Source organism: Chamaea fasciata, unplaced genomic scaffold (assembly GCF_029207755.1).
Source record: "Chamaea fasciata isolate MVZ Bird 193981 ecotype frontalis unplaced genomic scaffold, bChaFas1.0.hap1 SCAF_13, whole genome shotgun sequence".
Classification (NCBI taxonomy): domain Eukaryota; kingdom Metazoa; phylum Chordata; class Aves; order Passeriformes; family Sylviidae; genus Chamaea; species Chamaea fasciata.
The window spans coordinates 10,880,038-10,905,860 of record NW_027094098.1 but is presented as its reverse complement, the minus strand read 5'-3'; the positions used below and the strand labels follow the sequence as shown (position 1 = coordinate 10,905,860).

Sequence of the window (25,823 nt, the reverse complement as noted above, 5' to 3'; positions counted from 1 at the left end):
AACAAACAAACAAAAAAAAAACCAACACGGAAAAAGGGAAAACCCTTAGTTAGCAAATATAATAAGAAAGAACCAAACCAGAATTTCTCTATTTCATATGGATCTGCTGTACAGCACCTTTGCCAATTTCATCTAGCTTATGCATGTGCCATCTTGAGTGTGTACATCCATGTGTGTACTATCGCTGCTGGCTCCTGGGCACACAGATTCACTGCTGTCAGGACTGTGTTCAGGGCTTACAACTACAATTTTTTGTTTGTTCCAGTGAGGTTCTGCACACAGATCTGCTGGGATGTGGCAGCTGCTGCTTACGCCTTTGCCCCCCTCCTGCCGTTACCACCCTTCTTAATAACTGTGAGCTGGAAAGCAAACATGCTTTCGTGGGGAGGAATCAAAAGATGCTGCCCCAGAAAGGCTGATCACAGCTGATATTCCTAAACATTGTTTACAGGGGAAGCAAAACCCCTGGTGAGTACTTTGTCCTTACCAGGATTGAGAATGGGACATGTACAGCCCCTGTTGGTCCAGGATTCTGGGTAAATGCTTCTGTTGCTCCGAGCAATTTTCACTTTGCCTGATTTCAGGACCTTCTTCACTTTCACAACAACTTCTGCATGGGTCCCTTTGTCATGAGCAGATAGGATTCTTGCTTTTATTACTGCCAGAAAACATATCCAAATAGAGACCAACAATGAATTTCTAAATGAATTTTGGTTAATGCTGCTAAAAGGTGGAATTTGAACACCTTGAAAGAAGACACAAAAAAACTCCACAAAGTGCAGTTGTACAGAAAGTACAGTGCTTGTCTACCACTTCATTGATGGATCTTTTAAATAAATCTGAGGATGATAAACTGGATTTTTCTTTTTAAGTAGTTAACTCATCCTTTCACCATGGTATTTGGCAACTATTTTTTAATGGGCTGATGTCAAACACTTGGAAATTCTAGGAAAGCACTTGTATGTATACAAAAGGAAGAGTGAAAAATCCCCAACCCAAGAAGCTACCAGTCTGATTTCAAGTGCACTGATTCTACACTTTTTGTCATGATGGGCTCATGTAGATCAGCCCTCAAGCAGGCTTTGTTGTCTCCTGGCACAAGCACATCAAACCTCTGGATCCCAGGGCATCCTTTCTTGCTTCATGTGATGGCATGAACCAGGTGTTCATGAACAACATTCTTGGTAAATGAGCATGGCTATTGGAACCTGCATAATGACTGCAAAACCAATGGCATTTCAGATGTGAGGTTTTTAAATTTTTTTTTCTTGATGTAGAAGCCAATCATTTCACTGAGTATTATTCTAGTTCCCCCTCTGCTGTTAAGTGGAAAATGAACTGGGTGGGAAGGAGTCACCACAGAACTTTACATGAAAAATGCTTTTAAGTTCTGATCAGAAGTTGGATGTGTCACTAGACAAAAAAGGCAGAAGAAATCCTACCTCTCAGGACTTAACCAATCCTGTCATTTTTCATAGCTATCAGCTAACAATGTGCATAGTGGGAACATTGTGAAATGATCATAGCTCGGGGGCGTGTTACCCACTTACCATAGGCATATTTCATTTGGCAGAAGTCACTGACGCTTCCGAGCACCTTTTCTTTGCACACACACTTTTCTAGCAGGGAAACCCCCGAATACAAAAGGTTGGAGAAGAGCCAGGACGTGAGAGAGAAAAGAGGAGCAAACAATCGTCAGTTACAACGTTAGATGTCTATAGTTCCCATAATCTATATGGACCTTAAGAATAGGTTGGAGAGTGAGCTCAGTTATTTGCAAATGTGCTTCTTGTTATATGATAAAATAATTACTCTGAAATCTGATCAGCACTGTCAAGTAAAATGCAGCCCACATGAGGTCTCTTGTACAGTTAATAAACTGATCCTAATCAAGAGATTTGTAAGAATCAGATCCAGCTGTAAATTATGTAAGTAATGAGACCTTTGTTTGATCCCATAACCTAAGAAATGCTGATCCTTCCTGGTATTAAGGCAATATCCATCTCAGAAAAGTCAAGCTATGCAGTTAGTGGCACTGTTAGCTCTCCCAAGCCACCAGTGATGGTAAGTGCTGATCTTTACAGGGCAGGAAAAACTGAAAACTGTTTAAACTCTACAGACAAGCTGGAGATGAGTGGGCCAGACCCAGTCAGGGTGGAGGGTTGAAAGAACTGGCAAGTAAGTGTTCCCGAACTCTGGGCTGTACCTGGGTGCCTCAGTGCAGAAAATCCCTGCTCGTGGTCATTCCATCTCCACTCCTCTTCGCTCTCGTTGGTTGGTGTTTGGATGAGGTCGGGGATTCGTCCCCCGATGGGGATGTTAAAGAAGGGCTCACTGTCATGGCTGGGGGACACACAAACCACAACACTGCCTTAGGGCACCTCAGGGGTGGCAAACAAACAAAGCGCTGGCTTTGCCTGTACCCAGGTTGATAAGCTTGCTTTCTTCAGATTGGGAGTGTAAATATGAGCAAGACTTCATGCCAGATAGATCACAAGGTCTAGGCTTTTATTTAGGCCTCCCACTGCTGACTTAGTATTTTTCAAGTACCTATAAATCGGGCCTTTTTTGCTCATGTTTGTTTATTTTTAGGGAATTATGTAACTTAGTGACCAGTTGTTGATGTCACTGGGACCTGAGGACAGCTTGCAGGAGTGCAATTGCTCAGCAAATCACAGGATTTCTGTACTGATTAATACCTGTCTGGGGTACAGATGCCTGGCCCTCTAGAACCAAGAGGGAGACTGTCATTCATAGTGGCAGGCTTTTCAGACTCTTCCATCTATTTCCAAAGCAAAGGTGTATTTAAAGACCTTGCACATATTTTCATGGGGTTGTGGAAATGCCTCTTATTACTGCAAAGATTCATCTGTTCAAGATTGCCTTGGATAATGCAGTGGACTTAAAGGTGTGAATGTAACCTAAAAATCCTTTTATGATTTACAGCCACCTTTTCAAATGATTGTGCACCCCCCAGTTTTTGTTATTGCTGCAGTATTTGCTAGTCTTTGTTTCATTTCACAGAGTCCCATGTCAGAGTGAAGCCAGAGCAGGGTTCTTTACCCATTGAGGCAGGTCCCAGTGCGCTGGTCGCAGTCTCTGGCGCAGTCACAGGGCTGACAGCCCTTTTCTCCAAAGCCCCAGTAGCCCATGAGGCACCTGTCACACTTGGGACCCGCCACTCCTGGTTTGCAGTAGCAGAATCCTGTCCTGGGGTGGCATCTCCAGCTGCTGCTGAACGTGGCGTTGGCTGAACCCATGGACTGGCAGGCACAGGCTGTGGACACACAGCAAGGGGCAATTCAAATTATGTGCCATGGGGTCAGCTGGTTAAGTGACATTTTTGCAAGGCTGATAAACTTGTACCTTCTTCCTCATGCTCAGTAGTTTTAAGTCAGAACAAGTAAACATTGCATTTCAGCTTACATTTGCAATTTTTTTTTTCTTTTTAATTTGTTAGACAACGCAAAACAAGTACAACTGTGAGCATTTGTGCATGAAAGTCAGTTCTTCCCTACTACACAAATCATAACCACACAGGGTTTTGAAGTGATACCAGAAAGCCTTGTCTGTGTATTTATTTTTAAAGGGGCTTGAAGGTGATTCACTTTAAAAAGTGTTTTGCAGAAAGTTTCACTAGCAAGGACAAGGTAATGATTTACAGCTATTGCCTATGTTGCCTTTCCTATAAACACAGAGATGACAAAACTACTGTTTCCTCTGGGGAAGATGGAGCTTGTAAAGGTGATTCAGATGACCTGAAACGTATTTTCAATTTCTGCCTCCGAAGAGTGCACAAATTCCTTTCAGTTCCTTTCTAAAGTGTTAAACATCACACCATGCAGTACTGTATGTGTTTAAAGAAGCTGGTGATTTTCTTTTTAAATGCATGAGCAGATTTTTTCTAGGAAGGCAAGCAGAATGAGAGAAGACCTTTAAACTTACTAGATGGATTTTACATGTAGCTGAAGATGAGCAAATAGGAGGAAAAACCTCCACATCTTTCAAATGCTGTTGCCAGTTTGACACCAGCCTAGCAACTCAAGGCAATTTGGCAGGAAACACAGATAGTTACAGCTCCTGTGGGCATCACTTCCTGCACAGACAATAAATTGTCATAACCTCACACCACTGGTACATTCCTGATGTGACAGCATCAGGGAGGGATGCACAGAGAGGTGCAAGCCAGCACAGTTGACTCCTCTCCATCAGGGCAGAACCTGGCTGGGATGGTCAAGCCTCCTGCCAACAGTTCTGCAGAAGTAAAATACAAGCAGTAAACAAACCCATCATTATCTCTGATGTTCAGGCAAGTTTGATCAAAATGAGAACTGAGCTGTACTCCAGCCTTCATATTTCATCTCTCTTTTGTGTTAAGAAAGCAGCATGCCCTGACTTTTACTTGTAGCGGACTGAAAAGGTAATGCATCACTACTTCATCCATCTGGAAGAGGGCAGAAATAAAAATCTTGTGGGTAAGGCCTGCTTTTACAGAGATTTTCAGTTAAATGTTGGACACCCAAGGTGTTTAGATAGCTCGGATCAGAGGCCAGCGTTTTTGGATGCTTATTTGAACCAAACATGATCTCCAAAGCTTTTGAAGTTTGCCCATCATTGTTTCAGATCAAACTACTTTTCTTCATGAGCTCACAGATAAGAGACCAAATGAACACTGATCCCACACATCACTTTTCAAGGGGAAAGGGGCAAATATATGACTAAAGAGAGTTGAAAATGTAGCAGGGACAGATTCACTTTCATCTGCAACCTCATATTTGAAACTCAGGAAAAGAAAATACCTTTTGAAAAGAGCACAAGAAGAAGGGCGAGGAATTTGTTTAAAGGGCATTTCTCTTATGATCTGCTTACCATATAGTTATTTTTTTCCCCATGCCCTGTGTTCTTTACGCCAGTAATTTTAATAATATTATTTTACTGCTGTGGATGGATCCGGGCCCGTTGGGCTCAGGGGACACTAGCACAACAGCCTAGGGACAGAAAAGCCACGTGCTGTCATGGGCAATGTGCTCGGCACAATGGGCGGGCTGGCGGAGGGCAGCAGCCTCGACTTTGGGAGCAAACCCAGGGCTTGTGCTGTCAGTTCTGGAGAGCAGGTGTAACACTGAAGTGCTCATTAGCCCTGACAGGTTCAAAGGCAAGGTCTGATTTTTTGCTGCTAAACTTGATTTCATCCCCCACCCCATTTTTGCAGGGCTGACTACATCACCCTAAAAAAGAGACTCATAGTTTGTCAGTCACTGAAAACAATGGATTTCAGAGATTTGGAGATAAGGAGGGGAAACACCCTTCCTTTATTGCAGACAGGTTTGAGACAGAAGGAGTAAGAACTTGCCAACATCAAGTTTGTTTTCACTGTAATATTACTATATGTAGGGTCTACCTGTGGAGTTTTCGCTTAAAATGCCTTAGATTTCTGCAACCTCTGGGTCTGTCTTTATCCCTCTTAGTTCTAGTTTTTGGGTTTCATCAGTTAAGGGTCACTTAACAGATGGGTAACTCACATCATTAGACTACCTATTCCCAGCTGAGACTGGAACCTGATTCAAGATGAGAAGTTCTCCTACGCTATTCCTAAGGGAAAATATTACAGCCCAGTGACTGACAGCACTGGTGAAAGCTGATGAGGAAGCAGAAAACAAAAGTGCCCCTTTTTTTTCTTTTTTTTTTTTTTTTTTGAGGTACAGTTCAGTAAAAATAATGTTCCCAGATGAACTGTGAGACATATTCTCCAGTTAGAAACTGGGACAGCTTCTGCTGGATCAGAAAACAAGCTGAATCAATACATGTACAACACTTTCAGATGAGTTATACAAGTGGCTTGCAAACTCTTTACTCAGTCTGTGTTTATTTAGCATTTCAGCTTGGGTGGGTACATTGTCTGGCTTCCAGAGTATTACATCCAAAATCCCAGTTGTGCATCTAAGGTAACTCCTAAAATAAGAGCCCACATGTCACATGCTGAAGGGGCAGCTGTGGATGACTGGGTTTTTATCTGTTTAATAGTACCATGGGTTTGCAAATAAACCTCACAATTAAATAAACATAAAAGCAAGTTTCCAAAACCTCACCCTTTAACATTTTCCAATATTTGACAACCCTTTCTCACTGATTTTTGCTTCTTTTCTCTTGGCAAACCGTAATTTTCTCTCCATCCACCTCCCTGTCTAACAAAACAGCAGCTGATGTGACAATGGCCTTGTTTGTCAAAGGCATCATCAATTATCTTAGGGACGGTGTGCAGACAGTCCTGGCTCAGAGCTGGGCAGTTTATTTTGGTTCTCCCCTTGACAGTAGTGTAGTGAAAAAGCATCATTTTACTTTAGAGTTGCCTATTGGACACAGAGTACCACAAAGCAACCTCTTGCCTTTTAGTCTCACTCCCATACTAGGTTTTTGTCAGACACTACTGTAAAAGGGAGGAGACAAGAAATAATGAAAAATGAATAATTCATATTGCAATCCCCACTCAAGTCTGTAATAAATCTGTCTGCCCTCAGCACAGCTGTCTTCCCCAGGTAATTAGACACAGATGTAAAATATAATATTGGTTGTAATGAAATGGTCCCAGCTTACAGGAAAATACCAGGTGCTCCAAGTAAGTCAACGGCCTTTGAGGTATCTTGTCTTAAACTTTTGTCTAATAATGCTGCATAAGAGATAGCTGTGAGCAGACTGGCTGTTTGGTAAAACAAACAAACAAACAAACAAAACCCCAAAACCAAAAAAAAACCAAAAACCCCCCAAAAAACCAACAACAACAACAACAACAAAACAAAACAGGCAAAATGAAAAATCAAACAGTCTTTTGAGTCTGAAATACATGTGCATCTTGGGAGTATATGATCAAACCAGTGTGAGTTTTAAAGCATATCAGGTGTGGGCATTGACTCTGCCAGTGATGTTTCTTAAATGAAGGAAATAAGACTGACAGCTCTGTGTGTGGTCAGGGCTGATTAAGACAGACTTTGAACCAAGATGTGATGGGGCCTTTGTGATATTAGAATTAAAAGTTCACTCACTCCGCTCAGAAGTAAAAGGATGAGAAGCAAGCCTTTCAGACCATGTGTGTGTGCATGTGCATCTGGGCACATTTTAATTTTCTAGCCTCTCTCTTTGAGTAAAAAAGCTTGTTTTCCTGGAGACCCTTTTTAATGGGTCTACATGCCTGCATTACTTTTAAGCTAAGCAAAGGGTGAGTACAAAAGATGATGCCATTTCAGAAGGATCCCTTAAGCCTTGGAATAAGCCACAGGAAAGAGCCAAGGATACAGCAGCTTTTCTAGCCATTGGTTAGGAAACAATTAGTCTTTTGAGTTAAAGCTCCCATGCTAGTCTATATACAAACTACTTAATCCTGTGTTGTCACCCCCAATAACAGGCAGGTGTGTGCCTTGCTCTGGGACTCTTTTCATGCCTTTTTTTCTTTTTAATATAGATCTAAGCAGTGTCAAAACAAGGCTCTGCCCATGACCCGGCTCTCATTCATCCCAGCTGGTAGGAACAGGAGAAGCAAAGGGATCAGAGGCAGGCTACCTCTGCAGACAAAAAGGAATAGCAGATTCACACTTCCCTATCAAAATTTAGCAGATTTTTTTTTTTTTTTCTGAGGGATGTCTTTGCAGTCTCACACTGGAGGGTCAGCTAAGGGTGGTTTAGATAGTGCCAGGAGATCCAATTGTTATACAACATTTTTTTCCCTGAGCAGATTAGGAGAGAATGCTATTCATTATTATGACTAATGCTTAAAGACTGTTTCTGGGCCTGAGCAGTGTTCTGTTAACTTTCTGGGAGCCTGAGGCAGATGTCACAGCTGAACCTAGACTTTGCTCTGGATGGCAGAGCACTCTTCAAGCGTGCTTTCTCAAAGGGATTAGCACAGCATTTCATTCAGCTTTTTCATCAGACTTCCTTTCCCAGCTCAGTATCTACTGTACACAAGGGTCAAGTTTTCATCTCCCATTGAAGGTTTTTTTTCCTCTGAGCTCAAAATGGGAAGATGGGCACTAGGTTGCTCTCACCAAAACCATTCAGTCTGCTGTTTGCAGTTTATTACTGCTTTTCAACACTTGTTCATTGGGTAGGTTTTTCATTTAGTGGTGTTATTCTGGCACTGTTTGCATGAATTTCTCAAAGTGAGATGATGCCTTGGAATTGGTACACTTAAATCCTAAAAACATGCTAATCCAGAAGTGGCAGCTCTTCAATTTATAATCCGCAGGATGAGGTATGACAAAAATGTATCTGGTGGTCTCATTGTCTAATTTTTTAGCGATGCTGAAAGTAGAAACTTTTTTTACTGAGTAACCAGAGTTGGTTTTGGGGTCACACAGCCTGAACAACTTGGACCACACCAGATGAGGTTTACTGGCAATGCAAGTTTTCAACCTAAGGGATAGAGAAGAGGGCCCCTATCCTGCACATCCTGCAGGAGGCTTTTCAGTTTAATGTTAACTGATGATGGTCCTGGAAGAAAAACCTTCCCTCTATCAAACTGAGTCTGTTCTAACCAAAGCCTGTCTCCACTGGTGTTTCTGGTTTTGCTGTCTGATAATGACCAAAGTAGTGAAGGGTTCCCTGGAAATTCTCTGCAGAGGTGCAGTGTAAGATGAAGTACACGCTTTACTGCCAGCAATCCACATGGGGAACTGTTTGGGGATCAGGTCTTCCATCATACAAAGTACTACCTATTATGGTAAATTGTCAAATCTTATTGTGGGAATTCTCTTCTTTGCCTTAAATAAAAGGGAAAAGCCACAGATTAACCACCTCCTTCCCAGTTTGCTCTGAACTGTGTAGTTATATCTAGAGTACCTCCTTTTCCCACAGAGGTACAAGCATTGTGCACACAGCTGCTGTAAAAGCCAAGTGGGCTGCAATGCCCTTTCCTTATATCTTGATATGGCAAGTGTTCATGAACGCCTTTACACCCCTGGGAAAAGGTCCCATTGACTTGAATCATTCACAGATAGGGTCGTGCTTACCTTTGCTGCTGAATCAAACCCATTAAACTCATCTCAGCTAAGAGAAACTCTAGTGGAGGCTGGTGATCCAGAGTGCCTCTTAAGGAAATAGATATGCTTTAGAGGGCAATTCAGTCCATCTGTTTCAGGCATCTACCTTAGACTGCAATAAATAATTCCCCAGAGGTCCCTCTGTTTCTCCACTGACAGAACAAGGAGCCTAAAAAAGACATATAACTTTCAGTGACTAAAGCAAGGATGGCAGCTCTCTAGGCCTGAGCAGGCAACTCAGAGTGGAGACAATTGCGTTTGGGGCCTTCTGCTGGCAGCAGCACCTTCGCAGGTGAAAAGAACATTGTTGTGCTTGACTGGCACAGCAGGAATAAAGCTCTTTCAACAAGGTAAATTTCTGAACAGTTTTTCTTTTGCTATGCAGAGTATTGGCAGGAGAGACCTGTAACCAGACCAGACAAGAGAGGCAGACGTAGAGACAAGGTCTGATTTCATCTACACCAACAGTTCTAGGGTTTCCAGACAGATAGGCTGTATTTTCAAACAATGTTTTTTCCTGTTTGCTGCTCTCCAGTGCTCCTTGACTTTAGCAGTTATCTAGTATTACACATGATGCTGGTTACTGCACCATCTCCCTGCTGCTCAGTACAAGAGTTCATACACAGATTCTTCCAGGTGCTATGAGGTTGAAAGCTAATCTTCTGGCAAAACAATTTGTTCTCATTACAATATTTCCCTGTAGAAAATCTGCTCAGAGGAGAAACAGAACTAGAAACGGACCACCATAGAACACTGCAGGACACAGGGTGAGCCAGATAAGCTCACCCTCTGCCCTGTCTGCTGATCCATTTTCTGTGATGAACATTGTGAAAATGAGAAGAAAAAGTTGTGTGGAAGCAGTCTGCTGTCACCAGGTTCCAGAGGGAAGAAGGCAAAAGAGCAGAAACATTGGATATACTGGGCACAGAAAGTTTAAGCAATATCATGGGGCTCACAGTCCTAGGGAGAGGAATAACCAAAGTGTTTAGGAGGAATCATTTTGAAGAACATTAAAAGGGTCAGAAAGCTTCAAAACTCACTATGTCAGTGGGCAAGAAGTCAGATAAGAGAGGATGAAGTTCTCTATGCTGGTAACTGATGTCTGAGTTATGGGGAAGGAAAACTATCTAAAGGGAAAGATGAAATTAGGCTGGAAATAGCAACCTCTCAAACAGATGTGAGATAGAATCAGACATGTGAAGCCTGGCAGGATACTCAGGAGATGTTTACTTTAAATGAACGAGATTGGGGCTGTTTGCCAGACTGGCTGGGTGCAAACTGTCTTGATCCAGAGGTTCTACATCCTCTGTGTGTAGCCATTAGTGCCCCTGTGCCCGAGACACACCCTAACACATTCTGCTGAAGTGTTAATGATGCAATTTATTTGGGCAGAGCACCCCATAACAGCTGTAGAGTGCGGAGATAAGTCAGACTGAGTTCTGATCTATTTGTTTCCAAGTGAATATGCACAGTCCCGGGCCTCCTGTATCTTCTGAATCCACTATTTGTATTTATTTGCACAGCTGTTGCACAATCAAATGGAATTTAACAATAGCTTGCACATAGGCTCACACAGTCTTGAGAGGTACAGAAAGAAACCCCAGGTAAATAAAATGTGCCTCAAGAGTAAAGGAACCATATTAATTTAAAACCAAACACAAGAAGAATGTACCTTTTCCCAGGAGGCAATGCATTTGGAGAATTGAATCAGTTATCGCAAAAAAAAATGTGTCATAACATGGGGACAAATAGACACAAAAAATCAGGATGATTACATTTGATCAAAACCTCCTGTAGTTTAGGAAAAGAATACAAAGAAAAGATAGTAATACTCGTGAATTACCTCTATAGGCGTTACTGATTCTATAGAAATTATTTTGTTCTTTTAATGATTCTTTCACCATTCACTTTTCACCTCGTGTAACACAGTCACTTACGTTTGCAGACCTCTGGAGAAGACAGGGGCTTCCCTCTGTCTCGGTAGAAGCCTGGTTTGCACCTCTGGCACCGGTGTCCCTCCGTGTTGTGCCTGCAGTTGTTACAGACTCCCCCACTGCTCTTCCCCGAGGCCAGCCAGACGCTCAGGTCGAAGTGGCAGCTCTCGGCGTGGTTGTGACAGCGACACTCTGGTGAGGACAAGAGAATGGCCTTCAGGCTTTTATAACTGACACAGTGATCATGGTATCACTTTCCAAACCAATCTGGCAGTGTTTTAAACCCTGCTAGAACCTGGAATGTGAGGGGATGTAGCTCCATGAAAACCAGATTTCTGGCTTGTAAATTCCACTCCCCAGTAGTCCCAGTGCAGAAAAACGACCTGCACAATGAAGTTTTCCATCAATGACCAGCAATTTGTCCCCAGTTTCTGTAGTGGCACCATTACTGTAAATCATAGAAGTCTTTGTGGGAGAGCTTTTCCTGCTGGTATGGTGAGTGCTCGCCCTGAGAGCCTGCATCAGTAACTCCCTTCCACTTACTTCTGCATTCATTTGGTGCCCCTGTTTTCCCATCTCCTGGCTTCCAAGGCTGGTCATTGTAGAGCGGAGCACATTTCTCACAGTGGTCCCCTGCCGTGTTGTGTCTGCACACACACTTCCCATGGACCTGCCAGGGGAAAGAGAGTACAGTCAAATAGCTACAAGAACAGGTGGGGTCCCCAGCAGCCTCATGAGGAGGTGGGACTTCTGCGCAATTCCCACACAGTTGCCTGGGGTCTTTTAGGAAACCCACAGACCTTGTACATAAAAAGTGTAGCTCTCTCTTTTCACAGTTATTAATGATGTAGAATTTTTCCTATATCTTACAAAAAGCACATAGCAACAATTTAACTCTCAGTTGGCTGATTAACTACTGCATTGATGAACAACCTCTAGACTCTAAATTGGGTGAGCTAACAGGTCTTATTTTGATTTACAAGTTCAGGGCAAGAGCACAAAGAGAGTATCATATACTCTGGCTAGCAGAGCCAAGTCACAGGAAAGCACAGGCTAACAGAGAATGCTGGACTCGGTCTTATTTGACATTAACACTGAACTGGAAGAGAGTATAAATACAGGGAAGTGAAATCACCACGAATTACTAAATTATAAATTGCTAGATGAATGAAAAAATAGGCCTGGACATCCTAGCACAGTTAAAAATGTAGCAAGAATATTAAAAATGGAAAAATACAAACCCACAGAAAAGTAACCTAAAACACATTCTATGAGAAAGGTACTGATATTTTAATTTAGGCACAGTAGGCACCAGACTGCCAACTGACATATGACTATGTATAAATTAGATTAGTAGAAAAGGCCCTGTAGAATTTTGGGCTATGGAACTAAGAGCATTGTAACTCCAAAGGGACAGAAAATTTTACCTGCAATGCTGTGTTCGGTTTGAACATCTTATTACCAGATAATTTAGGAATTAGAAGATGTTCAACAAAAATGAGCAAAAGCTGGCTGAAGAATGGGTCTGAAGTACATAAACCTATCTAAGCCAGAAAACAATACATAATATTTGATGGGCAAATAAAGTGCAAAAAGTCTTGAGTAGGACTGGCTGAATAGCTCTCTCTGTGACTATTTGCTTTGAAAATTACTTGAAGAAAGAACTTTCTTCCTTTGTACTTACCTACCTTCACTGGAGCCCAATAATGATTTTTAGTCATGGGAATATTCAAATACATATGAGGTGCTCACACCAGAAACCAGACGTTGCAAACTGAGCTAGTCCAGCCTTCAAAGACAGAGTTACCCTTGAAACTACTTCAGCTCTCAAGTAATTTTACCCACCAGGAGTAGAGCAGCCACTTCCGCAAGAAACTGGGAATTGGTGCACGAGATTCTGTACCGACATCTAAGAATGGCTTTACAGAAGGGTTTATATGTTGTTGCTTGGTTCTATTTGTTTGGTTTGTTTGGTTTTTTTGGATAAATAAATAGTATTCCAATATCTGTTTGCAATTCCTCCGGGAAAGGATTTCGCAGATACATTTTTTTGGAGGAAATATCAAGCATAGGGTGTGAGAGAAAGGGAAGGGTGGTACCATAAGTCGTGTTCTACATTTATCACAAGAGCAGCTGCTATTATGCCAGGAGACTCTCATACTAGAGCAGGAAATGCACAGAAATCAGGGATTAGACCCCTGTCTCTCCGTGGGCTGTTGAGGATCCTGAGCTCAGCACAGCTCTGCCCCACTGCACATAACAAAAAAAAAAAAACAAAAACAAAAAAAACAAAAACAAAAACAAAAAAAAAACAAAAACAAAAACAAAAACAAAAACAAAAACAAAAACAAAAACCAGGCTGAAATTTCATTTTGACTGGGGTGTGAATTGGCTTTAATCCTTTAATCTCACCATTAACATGAGTTACGTTTTTCCATGGTCTTTCCTGAAAGTCAGGCTCTCCCTGCAGCCCCCCCATCCCCATCAGACAGAGCAGGTAGCTCGGGATCAGGAGAGAGCGTCCAAAAGAGCAGCAGTGTGGATGTGCTCCCCTGCCCCCAAACTCATGTGCCTGCAGCAATTTGCTCTGCGCTGCCCTGGTTTCTAATCCTCCCCGAGCAGAATGTGATGTAGCAAGCAGAGGGAGCGGCGGCAGCTGATGCCATGGCCCCTGCAGGGCCAGCTGGCAGGGTGGCTGCCTCCTCACGGCACGCTGAGCACAGAGCTCGGGCCGTGCGTGTCTGTCAAAGCCCGCACCGGCACCGCGGGGACGGCACGGAGCACCCGCACAAGAAACTCATGCGCCTTCAAGGCGTAAACAGGATGACACATGACAGAGACGAAGGCAAAAATACTAATACAACAGCGTTGTGCTTTTCCCTACTTGGCTTTGACATTTCAAGCTCTAAGTTCTCCCCTGTGGTTCACAGGGGCTGCTCTTCAGAAGCCAGAGAACAAAGGAAAGGTAAAATGAAGCTGACTCAGAACTATAGATTTGTATATCTCCAAACTTCAGACTCCACCTGAACTTTATAGCTCATTCTAAAATGTATCAGAATAAAATTCTAGATATCTTCACTTCCTTAGGAAATACTTCAAGTTTACTTCTATGTAAAATCTGTAAATTAGCCCATTTTACTTTTTAGAAATACATGCAAAAACTGTCTATTCACTATATTAAAAAAAAATTATATGAAAACTGCTGAGACTGCAGTTGGGAAATGGTAGAATTAAACCATGCAATCTTGTTTTAACCTTGAATGACATGATCAAATATTCAGTATTCCACTGGACCCTGTGCTTACACTGCCCAGCACAGATGGTGTGAACACTCATGAACAATTATTCAGAAAAATAAACAGTAAAATTCAGTGAGAGAGCAAAGGAAAGCTCAAGTTATTGTTTGGAAAGTAGATGTGTTAGTCTGCTCATTTCCCACTGGTTTGTTTTGAACTGTAGTTTGTGGCATGTTGTGAGCAGGACAGAGGCAGAGAACCAGCTTCCTACCTGTGGTCCCTGCTATGGAACAGCAACCAAAAATACGTGGAAGGTTGACTGGCACTCCTGCTGGCTGTCTGCTTGGCTTTTCAGCCCTTTTGTCTAAACCATTGAGCAGGCACAGGGAAACAGGGAAGCTGGCATGGAACTTCTTTTAGAGAGTGTTGGATTTGGATACTAACATTTTTGGTATAGGTTTAAGGAAAAGGCAAAGAGAATTGATTGGTATTGATGCAAAGGTAAAGCAGGAAAAGAGAAAGTAGTCTGGCATGAGTTGTCTGTGCATGGGTATCAAGGAATATTTTTTTCCATAGTGAGTAATCTCAGATAGCATTCATGGGTGGAGCAGCTACAGAAGAGAGTGCAACATGAGGTGACAATTAGAGAAAGGATTTGCATAGGAGAGGAGAACAGAGATGAACAGCTCACACTGAACACACAAAAAAAGTGATTAATGGATGTAAGTGGCTATCACAGAAAGACTGGTTAATGCAGAAAAAGCTAAGCTGTGGAAGAGACCTGTTACATTTAAGTGTGAGAGGAAATAAGGTGAAATAAGGCTAGGTGAGGTGGCTGTGAGTAATGAGACAATTTGTTCTGTTAGAGAGGAAGAGATAGGAGAGGCAGCCAGAGACTAAAGTCCAGGAAGGAACAAGAATGAAATACAGGAAACTGTGCGATAAAATAGGAAATGGGATATCTGCTTAAAGACAGGAGAATGTGAGAGTCACATTCAACACCAGCACAAGGAGAACAGGTGTGTCCCTGAGTTGTTATTCACTGCTGAAATAAGGCAGCATCTCTCACCAAAGTGTGACCAAAAAATTGGAAAATTGCAACCTCTACCAAATGCAAGATCTCAGGATGCACTGGATCTCACTGGAACACAAATATTGTGCTAAGGAAGAGAAGATAATCAGACAAGCAAAGATCCAGGGGAACTATGCTAACAGTTTTCTATGCCCTTGAAAGCAGGGTCAGATTTGCATGGAGATACTGATGATTAATAAGGAGAGGATTGTCAGGAAGCAACAAGGACCAGCTGCTCTTTAAGGCCCAAAGAGCTACAAGCTGAGGTTTTCAACAGCAAAGGCTGTGCCCTTACTGAGGGGGCACCATCCCAAGCATTGTGGGCAGAGCAGGGAGCTGGCACCACAGTCCCTGGACAGCCCAGAAACAAAAAGGAAAGGGACTGGGATAATTCAGGAGCAGCAAGAGACAGGCCAAGAAGGACACAACGTGGATGCAAATTCCATTCAGAGGGCAGAACGAGAGACAAGCTACAGCACATGCCAGGGAAAGCTGCAGAGGGAAGGTACAGACCTAGAGCAGAGCCCCAACACCCCACTTTTTAGCTAAAGCCTGAGTAGTTTATGACACTGATTTATATGAATGCATAAAAAGGGATTGATACAGCAGATGAAAAATTGAGATCCAGGGGATTTCTCTATCACCTCTATATTTCATGTTATCCTTTTGTTCCATAGGTTACACTTGACATATCCTGATCCTTAGATACAAAATTGTTTAGGCCTGTATGGGCTTCTCCACTGTGCTCATGGCTGCAATATTTATTTGAGTACTTTGGAAACATTATGAAATTTATTTTTATGACACCTCCCTTCATCTGCTTTTCCTCATTATTCTGAGAACTGTATTGTCTCTGAGGCTTTTTCCCATTCATTGTATTGAGAGTTCAGTTGCTCTCACAAATTTTTTTGAAACTGGATGGTGTCTTCCAAAGTTACTGTGGGAAATGGATCTGAGAAAAAGATGCAGGTAGGCAGACTGTGTGATTGTATAAGCCTCACCATTTCAGAATACCAGTGTGAAGTCCCATGTGCATCACCTGGAATATCGCACTCCTGCTCTCCCAGTGCATTCAGCTGGGGTTGCTCCTGTCACTAATGCAGGCTGTCAGCTTTTAAAGATGAAAACTGTTGCTTTAAATGATGACGTTCCGGCTTCTTCATGCTTCAAGTTTTCTAATCAGTTCTGCAAAGGGTAGATGTTTATAAACTGACATACCTGAATTTAGAGGATACTGTTAGTCCAGGAAAGGAACACAAATGTTTTGCTATGCTCAATCACCGTCATATTGGCTTTAATGGCCATGTGAAAGCAAGTTCTACTTTTGTATTTTGGTATAGCAGCTGTGTTCTCAGACTGTGGCTTCATGATGTAAACGTTTTTTGGATAATCTCAATTTGAGACGTTTCCTTACTACTTCTTTCTATGCTGTCACCTACATCATACCCTGACTTATATAAATTGGGCTGTAAAACCAAACCATGTTTGGAAAAAAGCTAAACCGAGGGCTTTTTTTCCCCTTGGCACCAGTATTTTTAATCTGGATTAATTCCCTCATCTGTCTCACAGTACAGTCATGCTGTTACAAGTCTGATGTTGCTGCCAAAGGCTTTGATTTGTACATCAACCACCTGAGCAGCTCTGAATCAGGACATAGAGGAGGTTATAGCTTTGTGGATTTTGATGCACGATGATCAGTTCCAATCATTTAGCTTGACCTGCTGTGCTCAGCCATGAGTTTCATCCAGTAGTTCCATCAAGCTCTGTAACTTCTGGTGGATTTATAGCACATAGTGTAGAACTTTATCCTGTTTTCATACAACAGTTCCAAGAAATTACATGATACTTAGTTACCATTGCACAAAGCTTCTTCACCTGAATTCTGATCCACAGCTGAGAAAGTGAGAGAAAATTCTCCACCTCTTTGTCCTGCAGTTTTTAAATTTTTTCTAAACTCTGTTCATCTTTGTATAATACCTGAAGCCTCTTGCTTTCTCTTTGCCCATTTAGTTTCTTTACCTATTGTCCTTTCAGTAAATGTTGTGATTGTTGCTCTTTTTCCTGGGCTACTCTCGGTCTATTTGGGGGCTTTATTCCTAATGAATGAAGGCTAAATTTGGAAGCCTTCCAGGTCAGAGCAACTGTTGCTGATTCAGAAAAAATGTTTGCCTTTGGACTCTGTATTCACTCTGTAATGTCACCAGGGAAATTTGGGATACCACAGTTTGCAGTGACATCAGATGCTATCCCTTACCTGCTTGTCGTAACTTGACTTTTCCTGGGTCATTTTGCACGGTTAAATGAAACAGTGTCTGCTGTTCTGCTTTGTTTCTCTTACAGTTCTAATGGGCTCTTTGGTCTCTCCAAATGAAAAGACAAATCTGTACAGATTTATAAGAAATCCTTGAATATCAAGTCCTAAGGAGAGCACATACAACTTATAAGAGGCCAAACTAAAAATTCCCTTCAACTTTTGCAAAGTTGGAAAGAGAATGGGTGATTTGGGATGAAGTCCCAGATTGCAGTGCCTGCTGTGGGCAGATGGACAGTTCAAATTCCTGCTCTAATCAGGAATGAGAAAAGCCATTATTTTCCTCTGTCACTTGCTGTTTTCTTGGAAAAGGTGTAATACATGTAGATGTCAGAAAACTACTACACATATGGGTGTTTTCTGAGGGAACTCAGTTTCTGGCTCATACTTGGTGACTTTGGTAAATTAAGTCAGTGGGAACTTGACAGGGATAAGTAGAGCTGGGACTTGCGGCAAAGCCTCCTGAGCCCATACAGGTTTTGATTTCCATGGCAGTGGGTAAGTGAATGAGCTGCTGCTGGTTCCAAATTCACTGAATTGGTAGTGGTGGAGAAAAATCAGTGACAGTGTTCTGCTGAATATTCAGACTGACATCCCTAAGAACGTTTTGAACAGTAACAAGATGATATCTCTCAGTCTGTAACAGTTTCAAGACACAACTCCACCCTCTGCCTCAATTCAGCGCCCTCAGTCTTTACACACACACACCTGGCTGTCCCTCAGTCCATATTTCATTCTGCTTTCTTATTGTTTTTTTCTGAATTCTACCTTGATTATTACTGATTTTGGGGGAAAGCTGTCCTCTTATTTGTGCCTGCAGTGCCAGTATCTCCGTTATCAATCTGTAATAAACTGCACACAAGTAACAGCTCTCAGGCTGAAATGCAGCATCTCAGTTACAGCAGGTCACCAGCTCTTGCTGAGTGTCTTAAGAATGGAGGAAGCAGAAAAGGGAATGAGACTCAGTATTTTAATTTATGCTGACTGCCTGAAACACAGAGTAATGAGTAAATACCACTGTTCAAATGTCCTGAAAGTGAGTGGCACCTCTTGCATCTCTGAGTTCTGGGCACAGCTGGAATCAGATAATGTGAAAACTTATCTGGGGATTATGAATAGAACTGCACAAGATATCTGAAGAGGAGGTAGATAATATTTGCAAAGGCTACAACAGACTGGTCACCTGAAAAATTGATGTAAAAAAAAGTAAGTTTTACCTTATGTAACCTCCATTATGCCAAACAAGGAATCCTACTTAGAACCAAATCCTGCTCCCTTTGAAGTAAGTGGAAAACTTTCCATTTGCTTCATTGTGGAGGATCAGGCCCACAGGGAGTCTAGTTTGTCTCTGTAAACAGGATAAAGAAGCAAAAGAAACATCCGAGGCCACTTGTAAGGATTTCCTGGCAGTGTAGGTACCAATAATTAAGAAGTAAAGAAAAAAAACCCTAATGTTTTATACAAAAATATTTTAATCCACATTTGCTTTCCTCTTTCCGAATTTACTTTCATGAGCTAGAAAGAGAATTGTGAAATGTTTGGCAAACAAAAAGGACTTTGGTCTAGATTCTGTGTTCTGTCCATATGCACTTTCTGCTTTGTAAACTTTGTTTTGGAAGCACCTCTGGACTCAGCTATAGTGGGCCACCAAAGCAGATCCTAAACCTGACACCTCTTTCTGTAGAGACACACAAAACTTTGTACATCCTGTAGTGTCAATACCTTGGACAGGATTGTGTTCTGTTGCATCCAACCGTAGAACAAGACTAGATGCATTCTGCTGGCTGGGTCCTGGCAGTTGTTTCACTTATAGCAGCATATGAATGCCCCCATTAAAAAAAACAAAACAAAAACAAAAACAAAAAAAAACACAAACAAACAAGAACCTATTTGTAAGAGTTTGAAAAATGCAGGCTGTGATATTCAGAAAAGAGATTTTTGCCATCAGCTGCCATATAAAGCTATTGAAGTTGGGTAAAGAATGACATCTCTGTGTCTCCTTTTATTTTTCTGATCTGAGGAAATCTAAATAGAAACCAAGAAAACATTACTGTCAATAGCAACAAACCTCAACAAAATTCAAGACATGTTTGTCCTGAACTTTCTTGCCTATTTACAGCTCCCATCTTCATTTCTCAAAGTTTTCCTCTTATCCAACGTGATATTCGCAGTAGTTTATACAGGAAATGTCATCTAGATAAATTGTGTTGAGGGGGGTGCATGGCTTGTTTAAAAACAAATCTTGTTTAAAAAAAACCCAACAAACACACACACACACAAAAACAACACACCCACAAAACACACACACACACACACACACACACACACACACACACACACACACACACTCACACAAAAAGCTCCACAGAAAGAGTTATTATTACTGTTTTGCTCTAAAATAAGAAGTCAGAAAATGTTTTCATTGGATCCTATGGGCCTATTTTGAATCTTGCTGTATTTTCACAAACTTATGACCAGAAATATGCATGAAACTATGTAGGATTTCGAGGTATGAGGAATGATGCACCATTTGGATGTTGGGTTTACAATCTGCAGTTTTTTTGTATCCATTTGTTGCTATGACACTGTGGCATCTGTGACATTGCTTCTCACGGAGCTGCATTTCTTATTGGCAGCCTCAGTGGAGAAGCCAGAAGCTGAATTGGTTGCCCTGACTGAAGTGACCTATCCACAGATAAACTGATGATTGATAGATTATCTAACAGCCATAGCTCATCCAGTCCTTCCAAAATGGTATTGAAAAATATTGGTTCAAAAGTATCAAGAAATTAGCTTTAATTTTCTCCAATATTTAGCCCCTATGTAGTATCAGTGTAGCAGTGCAAGGAGTATTTCAAATGGAAGAGATTTCTGTCAGAGTAAGAAGAGCAGACTTGCAAAATAAGAAAATAGTGCATTTTCTAAGACCCAAGTGCAGAATGATCTCAGATTTTGGGCCTATCCCATATCAAACAATTACAGTTGTATTCTACATGATATTGCTTTTGTTTTTTTAACTACAGAAGATAAATACATCACAGGAGGACTATGAACAATGAAGAGGTTTAACTCATATTACTTAAGACTTTCTGTGGAGGTCTTTATGTTTTGCAGCATTTTATTTAATTACCTAACAGCAGTTTGGGAAACAAAGCTGCTCTGCCTTCAATCGGTGGATGATGTGACATCATCCACACCAGCCACATTAAAAACTGTGTGTCTTGGGACTTGTTCTGTCCATGTCTACCTTAAATATTAGATGTGGCCTGTGGATTGAATCAGATTATTTCTGGATGTGCAGTGTTTGTAACATCCTTTCCACACCCTTTTTTATATGGGTCACCATTACCATGTGACTGAAAGCAGAGCACTTTTCCTCTGCCAAGAAATTGCAAAATGGAAAAGATTTTTTTGCAGTGTAAGTTGGCTGATAGGAACTGTATCATTGGTGTTGAACCCTCAACAACAAAGGCCTTTTCCTCCTTCTTGTAGGCAAGGGGATTACTGTATTTCAAGCCCAAAAGTTATACACTTACATAAACTCCTTCATGCCGGCTGTGTAAACCAAACCTTGAGATCTGGACCTATGTGAACTCTCCCCTCACCACTACAATATCATTATTGGTAAATATTAGATAAAATGGAAAAGCATCCAGGAACCTGGATCTTTCAGGTGTGGGTTTTATTTGTGTTTGAGAAAGACTTCACTACAGTGGTAATGTCTAAAGCACAGAAAAGATGAATACAGTAGCATGATCACCTTTACTCCAGGCTTTTGTGATCCGGGAGTAGAATTTTAAATTTTTACCACCTAAGGTTTCACTCTTGTCTGGTTAGTACAAGAAATAGAACCTAAGGAAGGATAAGGAGAGAACCTTCCAATTGTATCTGCAGAAGTAGGATCAACTGCTCACTTTGGTCATTGGGGAAGAGGTGACAGGGAGGAATCACCTTAATTTGCAGCAGAGGTTATTTAGGCAGGCACAAAAGAAGAGCTTTTGAAATGTTAAAACTGGAACAACTACTGAAGGTTCGAATGTTCTTTGTCAGGAAAATCTCATTCAACAAGCATTCACTAGTAAAAGGTTTAGGTGTACTGGATCACACCTTTATGTGAGGACACAAACCAGCCCACTAGTTGTCTTTTTGAGGCCTCTTCTAGGATTCTAGAGACAGTAAAAACTACAGAAGGCTTTTCTTATTTTTTGCACAGCTGTGTTTGAATCCTTGCTTAGACAAAGACTTGATAATATCTGTGCGAATCATGTGCTGCATCCACCCTCTCTCTCCTGGGACATGAGTCACTCATGAAGTGCATTTCATCAAAACTCTTTCACCTTCTGCCCTGTGAAGTCATTGATGGCACAAAAAGATTCTACTCCCTTGTGACCAGTGGGAAAAATATCCACTCATAGTTTACAGTGGTTATGCCAGTAACATACACAATATTGTGTTTTCCTTTTCTGATGGGCAGAATGTTTATTTTTCTACCAGCTGCATTCACTTAGTGTGCTAGTCATCTATTTGATTTCACTATGTGTCTATTAAACAGTTTGCAGTAAGGACGATCCACTCTTTAAACAGCTTTTTTCCACACAGTTATGATTTAAGTGAGTCTATATAATTTGAATCTGATAGTATCATATAGTGTAGCCACATCTTGGATTTATACCACAGATGGAACAGATCCAGAAATGATTTGAAAGTCATACAGTCCTAATCATCTTACAATATCTACCTCTGAACCTAGGAAAGTGGAAAGGAAGACAATGAACACACATTCCAAAATAACATAAACCAAAATGTCAAGTGTACCATGGATCTAAAGGGACAGAAATTAGCTTAGGATGTTTTTCTTGGGTCTTTTATGTCAGAGTGCACTGGGGACTAGAATTTTAAGGGTTATTTGGGTTTTCAAAAGCCAATACAGAGACAGAGAGTTCTAGATCCAGGAGAGATATTGACTAAAGTGCCTTGAATTCCATCTCTGATGTACATGTGTAAATGTACCTGGATATTTGATTAGATTAAATCTCCCCATGACTGTTATTACAGTTCTCTACACAATGCTTGCAGCTAAATCAAAAAGGTGTCATCAGTCATTTCCTCTGAATTTCAACGTCTGAGTGTGCATTCGAACACAACTTGTGCACATCCAGAGTCAAATGCAGATAAAAGACTGAACAAAGAAGAGACACTCCAAGTATTACAGAATAATTTTACTACAAGGTCTTCTGGTTTTTTTTTTTTTTAATGTTTTAGCTTATTTTAAGATGCAGGGATAAAAGAGTGGGAGAATGGAAATTATTTTCACATCCTGAATGTTGTTGTCTATGTTGTGAAAGCAACAAGAACACAGAAGATTAAAAACCTAAAAGTGACGGCTGAAACGCTAACTATGACAGAACTTCCCATGTCTCACAAACTCAGAAAATCTAAGATCTGATGCTGAAATTCTGCTCAGGGCAGACTTTGCATCAAAGATATTCAGTTCTGTGCAGGCATGTAAGTAGGAGATTTCACTCACTGTATTTGGGGTTGGATCTCTATTCCAATTACAAAGACCCCTTTCAGTTTATAGGTATCTTGAGGTCCAGTGTTTATTGCAATTTATTTAGATAGTAGTTATTACATATGAAACTGTAGAAAGGAGTGTAGGAAATATTTTTGCAGAGTGGTGTAGGTTTCATTAATGTGGATTGACTGTACTGCCCTTTTTTTTGGATAGGCTTAGGGAGGCCGGGACAGGATCACACATAAAATATATATTTAGGCTGAGGCAGAAGGAGCAAGTAGCTAGTCTAGTAAGCTGATAAATGTCTGTAACTCACCATGTTCTCCATGACTCCCGTCCTGTTGGCAAGCTCACATTCCTCTGCATGCCCATTGCAAAAGCAGCTTCCCCGGATGATCAGGTCATAAATAGCATAGTGGGCAAATCTCTGGGGTTTCTCTACCAATCCTGAGCTGTGACATGGACATTCCTGTCTTTTTAACAAGAGCAGGCGGAGGTTGGTGAGCTTCAGGAGATCCTGAGCCTCAGGACTGTAAGGGTCTTCGATCTTGTTAGCTGGACTTAAGGCACGATAAATCACCTGAAAGAGAGAAGGTTCATATCCCAGAACAGATAACAGGACTCTGCACACACAGCAAGACAATCTTCAGGAAAAAAAGCCATAAGATTCTGCATAAGCACTTGTGGGGCTGTGGCTGATCCCAGAGCATCACAGCTAAGTTACCACCACCTGGCCAAGCCACAGCAAGTGACTGTGTCCCTGCTTTCATCCCATCTCAGATGTGAGATGGAAAATGCCTTCGTTCAAGCATCACTCCCTGGGGTTACTGAACCCTGTCACTACTTGCAGTTTTCAGACAATATGTCAAGGGACAAGATAAGCCTACTTCCTTGTGTTTTTGAGCCAAGTGACAAGACTGTCACTCAGAGAAATCCAGGGTTTATTGGCATAAATGCAGTGTTAATGCCATCCCAATGTCTGGAAGCATTTTAGGAGCGTGACTTTAGCATGAATTCTAGAGTCAGGTAAACAAAGGCACTAAGGGCACCTGTGAAAGCAGTGGAAACTGTGATCAGACTTATTCCTGGGTCCCGTGAACTATGCTGGAAACACAGTTTAGGGTGAGTGAGCACTGAGAGAGCCCTGTCTGCACACAAAGCTAGGTGGTTTATCAGTAAGAAGCAGCAACAGAGCAGTGAGTTCACAGGACCCAAGGTGCTTGGTGCCTGCTGGCTCTCTGTAGGTTGTTACTCTTTCGCCACAGCATTTTTGCTGTTTGATAGTTCTCTGGAGCAGCAACAGTTGGGTTTTGCTGTTGCAAAGCAACTGAAGTTGTTGTAACAGCTCCAGTCACAGTTCTAATTTGGTGTTTAAAAGTGACTGTTGTATTTTAGCTCATCAGCACTCTACCCTTCTCCGTCTCTTGGGGTCTGCTTGTTTCTATTGCTTTTGGGAGAGGTTGATAGTGGAGGGCTGCACCACAGTCCTTGCTAATGAAATAGAGAACTGTTAGCATTGTTTCCAGGCTTAGATGTACTAACTCCAATTTGACAGTTTTTTCCTCCTCTGCTTGAGATTTTCCATCATGGCAGAGGGATTTGCCCTTGGGATTATTTGGCCCTGCTTTATGAGTGGTCAGTCTCTGTCTGAGTCACTCTGTTAGTATTAGCAGAGTGAAATCTTTGTTTCCATAGGGATTCCCTCTTTCTCTCTGTCAGTTTTTCTTCTACTTTCTTCCTTGTGAACTGATCAGTTTAAATGCTTGTAGCATGTGAAGTATTTTTGCTCCTTTTTGCTTGCACAAGCCACAAAAGAGCTTGTGGTATATGCCTAGGAGTTGGTTCAGTTGCATGTTGATGGCATATGGGGAGAGAATTACTCTTAATTAACAGAATCAGCTGCAGGCTTTGCACAGAACCCAGCAAAGGCAGTAGTACCTCTTCCACCTGTCCATAGTGTTTTCTATTTGATTAACTCTGCTCTTCTTTTTTCTTTTAATTCTCTTCTATTGTCAGCTACTTAAAAAGTTGCAAACAGCCTTGCTTGGTGAGATCAGAGACACCCATAGTTCCTTGTTTGATGGAGCTGTGGGCAGATTGCCCAGGCTGTGCAATGCAGGTGCCCACATTCCCCCGACCAACGAAGCCATGACAAAATAGCCCAAGCATTTCCATCCCTATGTCTACATTCCCCTGGTCAATGGAACCATAAGCAAGTGGCTCATTCTGCTTTGTCCAGGTGCCCAGCATTCCCCTTACTGATAGATTCACAGGACAAAGACCAAATCTGCATATCTGTTCAGTTCCCCTAATCCGGGATGGTCTGATCTTTTAGTGAAAACTATTACATGAACCCTCTCTCCTTCCCAGTCCCCTGTGGACCACACAGAGGTGGAGCAGCTTCTCAGAGTCTTGAGCACCTGTTTGTGTATAAACACACACATCTCCTTCCCATGTGGTCAGCTAAACTAAGACCAAGGAAGGGAACTGGGTGGAATAGTTCTGCAGAGCCTGCTGAGCTTGGAGATCTCAAAGAATGGTTAAAAGTCCCTGTGAAACTGTTTGAATTGGCATAGACCAGAGGAATCAAGGGTAAAGCAGTCTATTTATTCACTGGCTTTTATAAGCTTTGTTCTCACACTTAACATTCTTGTCTATGGTTTCTCTAATATACTTGCTTGGTTAAAGTGGTATCTCTTTTCAGGTGGATCTCCAGAGGATAC

At 41.6% G+C, this 25,823-nt stretch overlaps 1 protein-coding gene across 1 annotated transcript in view; it reads right to left on the bottom strand.

The window, feature by feature from the left end:
• Positions 1–25,823, bottom strand: part of LOC136296338 (netrin-4-like) — a 46,846-nt gene that overhangs the window by 3,085 nt on the left and 17,938 nt on the right. The window contains exons 3-9 of the mRNA XM_066195339.1: positions 23,417–23,680; positions 11,510–11,636; positions 10,970–11,158; positions 3,064–3,277; positions 2,207–2,343; positions 1,551–1,619; positions 488–658 (exon numbers count right to left, since the gene is read on the bottom strand). Of these exons, the coding sequence (XP_066051436.1) occupies positions 488–658; positions 1,551–1,619; positions 2,207–2,343; positions 3,064–3,277; positions 10,970–11,158; positions 11,510–11,636; positions 23,417–23,680 (1,171 nt within the window). The remainder of the gene's footprint in view (positions 1–487; positions 659–1,550; positions 1,620–2,206; positions 2,344–3,063; positions 3,278–10,969; positions 11,159–11,509; positions 11,637–23,416; positions 23,681–25,823) is intronic.